Source organism: Mchenga conophoros, linkage group LG18 (genome assembly GCF_057382185.1).
Source record: "Mchenga conophoros isolate Kocher_MC1m ecotype Shallow Benthic linkage group LG18, M_conophoros_male_GT1.1, whole genome shotgun sequence".
NCBI lineage: Eukaryota > Metazoa > Chordata > Actinopteri > Cichliformes > Cichlidae > Mchenga > Mchenga conophoros.
The window spans coordinates 23210924-23218665 of NC_140543.1; the positions used below are offsets into that span (position 1 = coordinate 23210924).

General features: G+C 45.3%; 2 protein-coding genes across 2 annotated transcripts in view; both read right to left on the minus strand.

Annotated features, from left to right (window-relative positions):
• The window catches only part of LOC146553785 (receptor-type tyrosine-protein phosphatase S-like), a 71207-nt gene extending 70191 nt beyond the window's left edge, over positions 1 to 1016 (minus strand). Inside the window, exon 1 of the mRNA XM_085254620.1 lies at positions 686 to 1016. The gene's annotated coding sequence lies outside the window, so the exon portion shown is untranslated. The remainder of the gene's footprint in view (positions 1 to 685) is intronic.
• A 2921-nt stretch (positions 1017 to 3937) lies between these two features.
• Positions 3938 to 7742, minus strand: fem1a (fem-1 homolog a). Its single transcript, XM_085254795.1, has one exon. It carries the CDS (start codon positions 7463 to 7465, stop codon positions 5612 to 5614), a length of 1854 nt encoding a protein of 617 aa, XP_085110921.1. The 5' UTR covers positions 7466 to 7742; the 3' UTR covers positions 3938 to 5611.

Here is a 7742-nt window from a genome sequence, read left to right on the forward strand (position 1 = left end):
GAACTAAGAGTTTTCTTCCTTTTTTCTTTCTTTTAAAAAATATCCTTGGCAGATATACAAGATGCCTGTGTTACATAGATTTGATCATAAAGATGAGCTCTTTCTTGTCTGAGTCTACTGTTTATATTTTTCTTTCTTTTTCTTTTCTTCTTCTTTTTTTTAATAGTCTTTAAAAAAAACGGACTCAACATAGACTCGTCGCGCCTGGAGAGCGCTTTAAAGGGCCATCAAAATAAAAGCCACTTTTAATGACAGTTGATGAGGAACAAAGGCTTTGCCAGTCTGCCCGGGTCCCTCATGCTGCCCAGCCAACAATAAGGAGGAGGGGGTGATGAAGAGGGACGCGCACTCACAGCGTTGTTGCCAACCAGCCTGATCTGCACAACCTCGTTTTTTTGTGTGTGTGTTTTTTTTTTTTTGTTTTGTTTTTTTTTTTACCCAAACGCTTGAAACAAAATCTGAAGTGATGCTGCAGCTGCTGAGTAAAAGAGAAACACCACAAAGAAACACCCCGGGAAAGACTGAGCGGTGAAATTCCATCCGGGCTGGGATCTACTCTTGCCGCTTTAGTTTCCAAAAGGCTAATCGACAAGTAAAAATGTAACCAGCCTGGGTGGGGTGCACGACTGCAAACATTAATTGTTAAAATAAATATACATATGTATAAATGGATGGTGCGGGTTACCTCGGTAGGAAGTGCTCCGTCTTCCTTACTGTCTGGTAGATTCATGTGGGTGGATTTGCAGCTGGAAGCTTCCTTAGAAACAGCAAGGATAAATGTAATCCAGTGGCAGCTCCACTCAGATGAAGGTCTTCCTTTGTGGAGGGTGCATGCACACATCGCCGGCGTTTCCCCCCCCACACACCGTCCTGGCTGTCCACCGACCTCTCGGAGCGCAGCGGGTCACGGCTGCTCCTCAGCCCTTTTGTCGGGAGAGCATTGCTGATCGGGCGGCCTCAGATACTGCTGGTTGATGTCATTGATACTCCCTGCCTTCTTCCTTAATGCCCTCCTCCTTCCCTCTCCTCGCCTACCCCTCCCAGCTCTCTCTCTCTCTCTCTCTTTCATGCACACACCGGAGCACTCCCCCCACCCCTCCCTCTTACACATGACGTGATGCAGGCAAGATCTCCAATAGCAACCGTATCCCCCATCACCTCTATTACCCCCATTACTTCCCCACTTCAACCCCCACCTCCTCCAGCTCTCTCTGGTATCGCTGACTGGTGCAAAAGAGGCAGCAGCTGTGGCAGGTTGGTCTTGTGTATTAGTGACTGATTTATTTATTTATTTATTTGCCCCCACTTTGCTCCCCAAGGAGCTAAAATGAAGAGAAGCACCCTAGACCTCTTAGATTCCCATAACATAGCATCTAATTATAGCTGCTTGCAGGAATAAAGAGTGAGAGGCTCATAACAGCTCCCACTGAGCAGAACTCCCACACTAAATTACAGCTGGACTCTAAAATATTGTAGGGAAATACAAGTCCTGGTGAGATGTTATGGAAATGCATTAATAATTCCACAGGAGGTAAATAACGCAGTAGCATCTGAGGACAACAGATGGAAGGAGTTTAAAAGTATTATTTATTGTTCTGGAGACAGACTCAGTAGCAAGTTTATAGGTTCACTTGCCTAAAATGAACAACTATTAAAGCCAACAACAGTGCAACAAATCCACGTTCATCAAGGTTATGGTCAGCTTTCATTTAAGCTGCTGATTTAGTTTTACCTTTACTTTAGGGTTACATCACTGGCTGAGCATCAGTATCAACCAATATTAATGAGAAGGAGTGTTCTGGTAGCAGCGGCTGATGTTTATCTCTTGATGCATACGTATACATCATATATACCAGTACTGATATTCTTGGCTATTTTAGGCTGGAGTTAGCAGTAGTCTATTATAAATGAGCTGTTCCTTATAATTTATTCAGTCCTGTTATATTAACAAAGGTGGATTCATTGATCATTTATATCAGTGGGGTCAAATGTGTGCACTTTTATCATTGGTTTTCTTAATCTACAGTACATATATATCAAAAATGGTTTTCAGGGGATTTAATCAATATCACAGTAGCAAAGGGTCGGTAAAAATATATGGAAGTGACTGCCGAACAGGTTAATGTAAGAAATGAATCAAATGAAATATAATTATCAGGATAAATGCCTGCAGTTAAACAATGTGTGTGTGTAATGTAACCAATTTGGTGTATTAGCTTATCTTCGTTTCTGGCGTTGCCCACAAATTTGATTTAAAATATCAATAAAAAAAAAAAAAAAAAGAAAAACAGGGCAACAAAGCACTATTCTTTAACCTGAAGCAAATTGAAATAGTTCAACATAGGACTTTGTTATATCTAGTTTAATGATCTGGTGCTATTTGGGTCACGCAGCATGACAAAAGCAACAGCCACAAGGGCAGATCGTGAGGTGTTGGAGTGTGGTGCTGGACGTTGGCATGGCACCTGAGGATGTCACGAAGGAGGTTTTATATTAACCTTTCTGCTGACCCCCATAGAAAACCCTGCAAAAAGACTCAGCGCCTCCCATCTACCAAGATTTCTTTTCCTCTTTACCTAAAAATGCACATTTAGTGCTTACATTTTCTTTCTTTTTTTTTTCAAATAAATGCCATCCTCAACAGCTCATTCTGTTTCTCTATCGGTACAAAGACTTCTTTGTCAGAGTCAGACTCTCTGCTGAAAGAGACACAAAGAAAAAGAAAATCAACCCACCACCACCATTTCTGCCTGAGAGCTACATTTCTGAGCATTTCACATGATCTTAAAGGAACAAAAGACTTCTTGTCTGATTGATTTTCTTTGTTGCTAGTGACATCTAGTGGGAAGTTACTATTATATGATGTTACATTTACTTGAGGATGGAAATATGAACAAAGAAAATTCATGACTCCAGGTTTAGGTATGTCAGTATTTCTATGCCAAGTCTCTTCAGTTTGCAGAAGATAAGTTCCTAAAAGGAAGCCGAGCTTTGGGATTTCCTTTTTTTTTTGCCTTCAAGTACCAAAAATACACTTTCCTCTTCTATTTATCCCAATATTACCACTTGTAAATATCTTATATGAAGAAGGGCTACTTCCACAGTTATTATCTAACACAATAAGTTAATGACCATTTTTCCCTTTAACAGAGGGGTCAGGTCAGCCATGGGAGACCATGTGGATTACGTCAGTGTTCACAGTTTCTTATTTCATGACTGTTATGCAGGGTAGACGCTACATTTACCACCTGGTGTTTCTCGACTAGCTGCCACCACACTGCCTGACTTAATGTAGTTAGGTTAAGCTTTTATCGATGGATAGCTAATATTGTGTCTGTTACTATAAGAATAATGCCGTCTCTGTTGTCCGTGCGCCGTCTCTGCCAGTCACTCTGTGACCTGCCTGTCTGACTGTATAGCATTACAGTATTCCCATTTTCAGAGTGGAAGCTAGGGCAAAAGATCCCTAAAATTAGCAGAGTAAGTGGCCTGTCTCTAGCACTACCCTGCAGCAGTGACGTTAATTGCACTCTATTTATATTTTAAGAGTGCAGGACTCTGAAAGATCAAGTTTCTGTTATGCTTTATTTCAGGGTGCTGGAGTTTATGTGAGCTGTGGAAAGCCTGCGTAATGAGAGCTCGCAGATTTTGTTTTTGATACGTGTGCACTCCAAGATAATGTCACTTCCAGTGTCCAAATTAGATCATTTCATGGACCTGGCTGTCACAATGGCATGGTAAGGCTGTTATGTCCTGCTGCTATCACAATGCAAACGCTGCTGCCATGTGAGCAACAGCGCTCAGACTGAATAATTAAAATCAAGACATCGAAAACTGGGATTCATTTCCAGCTTTCCAGCCTAAGTCAAGAACAACTCTCATTCACATTTTTGCACACAGACAAGAGCCACAGGAACGCTGAGCCGACATACAGGGATTCTGTTGTGATACTGAATTTTATTCAGGCATCTCCAACACACTTTTAATCTTGAGTTATCGCAAATCTGCTGGGAAAGACAAAGGCAGCGACAGTTTAGAGCCTGAATATAAGGTGTTTAGGATCTTCCAGAGCCTCTTCAGTGTGTATTTCAACTTTTTAGTGGTGCTTAACACAGACTGACAAATAAAATATTGCTGAAAACACAAGAAAAACAACTAAATATAAGACTGAGATGCAGGAATGGCCAAAGAGCCATCTGTTCCTTTTTGTTTTCTGTGAACTGCATCTGATGTTAAAGGGAAAATTCACTGCAAGGCAAAAACCAACACATGATCCTCGACAGTTGATTTGTGCCTTTTTTTATAGCGACGAGAGCACGCTCAAAGGTCCGTCGTTGTCCCCGCAAACGTCATGAGGCTGCTTCTTTTGCATTAACTTGGATGTCTTTCTTGTGGATTTCATAATCCTGGGAGGAGGCACGCAGGTACGCGTCAGGCTCTGTTAGAAACTGTTCATTCAGAAATAAGTAGAAATTAACAAAACATTCTTAGATTTAAATATTCAGAAGATACCAAATTATTGTTAAAGAAGCAGCCCCAATCATTTAAGTCATCATATTAGGATGAACATGTACAACAGAGGGGAAAAAACCCCAAAAAACAAAAACAACATGTAAATCGTGTTCATGCAGCGACTTTTAGCTTCACAATTTTTGGAATAATATTAACAACTGCATAGGTTATCTTGTTTGGAGACTGGGGAGTGTTAAATAATGGCACCTGTCTCTTTTTTTTTTTTTTTACTAAGTCAGACGGTGCAGCAGGCTGACAAAATACTGTCACAGTCCAGTCAATGTTCTCCTCAAGCTCAGAGGTTCATGTCTGTAACTTCATATTATTACTTTTGCTTGTAATCAGGAAGAAAACATTCATTGCTTTTGCCATTTTGCCACCGGTTTACAGTTTGTAACGGAACATTTGGCACAGTACTTTCAACACCTTCCCAGCGTCAGAGAAACATAACAGATGGTACACCGAATGCGAACAAGTAGAACCAGGCACAAAGAAAAGAAAAAAAAATGCCAGCGACTCGTTGAGTTTGTTCAAATATTTCCTTTCTGAATGAATCTGCTAAACAACAAGTGAGCTACCACAGTCACACTTCATTTTCATGCATGTTATCTGGCTACTTTGATCAGATGCTTTGTGTCAGTAAAAACGAGCCCATTTCTCATACACTTCAGCCACTAGCAAACCCACACAAACCCCCATCAGCTTGTACCGCTCCCTTTTTGCTTGTTTGTTTTAGAAGGAGACACTGAGAGGAGACGCAATAGAGTCTATATGATGTTAACGTTTCACCCGGCATTAAGTAGCAGTGGAAACCAACAATCACCTTAAAAGTCTGTGTTAGAATAAAGCAACAACTGACCAGACCTCTGGCAGACACTTAAGCCCAGAGGTTGGATGTTTATTGCTATTGGTTTGGTCTGATAAAAACGTTGGTTACAGTCAGCAGTGGAGCAGAAGTCAAGAGGAGACTTGTGTCGAGCAAAAAAAACCCCAAAAGAATAGTTTGTGTCAGGTCACAGTAAAGAATAGGCGAGAACGGGAAGAGTAGTTGCTGGGATGCCTCTTCATTAGAAGGGGGCGGTTGATGCAGAAGTGGAAGTCAGTGCAGCTCAATGAAAGCCTCCATCTCTTCAGAGATGAGTCCCCTGTAGGGCAGTCTGTGCTTTTCGATTGCACGTGCTGCCAGGCACTGAAGGGTGACGTAGTTTAGCGGGTAGAGGGCCGGGTGCCCGCTGCTGTGCTCATCCAACAGCTCGTAGGCCGTCTTCCTCTGTGCATTTGTGGCATCGAAGTGAGCTCCAGCCTTCATGAGGAGCGCTATAATCTCCGGACAACCGTTGTTAGCAGCAATGTGCAGCGGTGTGTTGTTCTCACAGTCCCGCGAATCAACGTCCGCGCCGCACTCTAGGAGCAGTGCAGCCACCGCCTGGGAGGGGAAGCGGCCTACCGGGTAGCGGCCGACAGATGTCGTTTCCTTGTCTACGGCCATGTGCAGGGGGGTGAAGCCGCTCCGCCCTCGGGGGTTCAGCTTTAGAAGTCGGTACACCGTGTGCTTCTTCTGGTGCTCCTGCTCTGGGCTGCACTCGAGCTTCTCCAGTAGAAAGATGAGGTGGAGGATGATGGAGAGGGCTTTGGTGAACTGAGGAGCTTCTGGGGGATTATCCCTCTGTGCCACAGCTCTCTCTACCTCCCTCACGCTTTTGCCCAACACAGTCATGAGATCATGGAAGGTGATGCGTGTTGACAGCGAGCCTTTTGCCCGGTCTTGAAGAACAAACGAGAAGAGCTCTGCAAAAGACAGGAAACTTGAGGCTGTCATGGGACTGAGAGGGTCCAGGTTGCTTTGCTGCATGTCTAAAGCGTACTTCCACAGACTTATGCAGCGCTCAAAGTTGCCCGAGTCAGCGTACACAGCTCCCCTATAGCGGATGTAATAAGACGTGTCTGGATGGGACGGGCCCAGGATGCGCTCGCGAATCAACAGGGCCTGCATCCTCATTTCGTCCGGGTCGGTGATCAAAGCCTCGAGTTCCTCTGCAGTGCACACCTCCTGTGCGCAGCCATAGGCGGGGATCGGGGGACCGGGTGGGGGCTTGGCAAGAGAACCGGTCTTTTCCCCTGGCTGCCTCAGCTCCATCGCCCTCCTCCAGTACCTCATGGCGCCCAACAGATCACGCTTTTTGTCCACAAAAGTAGCCCCTAGGAGTTCAAGTGCATCAATGCGCTCCTCTCTGGAGGTACGAGGCTGGTGGGCGAGGTACTCCACTATGTTGGTGTGACCCGTCACGCTTGCGGCCAGGAGCGGGGTCATCCCGTATCCGTCTCTCTCCATGCGGGCACTGCACTTCAGCAGCATCTTCATGATGTCCAGACTACCTGACTCGGCACAGTCGTGTAGGGCAGTGTTTCCTTTCACACTCTTGCGGTTAACATCCGCACCGCGATCCAGGAGGAACTTGGCTATCTCCTTGTGGCCCTTATAGCAGGAGATCATGAGGCAGGTGTGGCCGTGGCGGTTGGCGACCTCCATGTCGGCTCTGTGCTCCACCAGGTAGCGGACGATCTCCAGGTGACCGTCGAAGCAGGCAGCTCGGAGCGGCGTTGAGTTAGTTAGTGTTGCATTGTTTACTGAGGCACCGTGTTTCAGTAGCGTCTTCACCACAAGGAGGTGACCGGCTGCCGAAGCCGCCCAGAGCGGCGGAGCCCCCTCGATGGTCTCGCCGTCAAAGTTCACCGAACCCCCGAGTTCAACATTCGCTTTACAATGTTCAAGGAGGTAGTCCACCACCTCTAAATGTCCGTATCGAGAGGCTATCAGCAAAGGGGTTCCCCCCTGTGTTTTCTCCTCAGCCAAAGCCTCCAGCTCCTCTGGACTTTTGTTGCTCAGCAACTTCTGGATAAGTTTCAGCTTACCATCTCTGGCCGCGTTGAAAACCGCCGTCGATATATCCATGTTACAGGCTCTGTGCTGCCTCGCTGGGCTCCAACTCCATAACCACCCGCGGTTGGGGAAAAACGGCGCCGACTGGTTTTAAATAGCAGAGCGCTGAGATCTTAGTTTGGACTCGGTTTCTAGCTCACATCTTTCTGCCATTTTGAGGGTGCTGTCAAGATGGCGTCTATGTTGTTTGACAGGTCTATGTTTACGATGACGGTGAGGCATTGTGGGTGATGTAGTGTTGGGGGAATTTCCAGTTCTCAAGAGCAGGAGGCGTTTCCTGGAAGATAAA

Excerpts from the sequence above, each read along its gene's own strand:
- fem1a (XM_085254795.1), bottom strand. The coding sequence starts at position 7,465 with ATGGATATATCGACGGCGGTTTTCAACGCGGCCAGAGATGGTAAGCTG.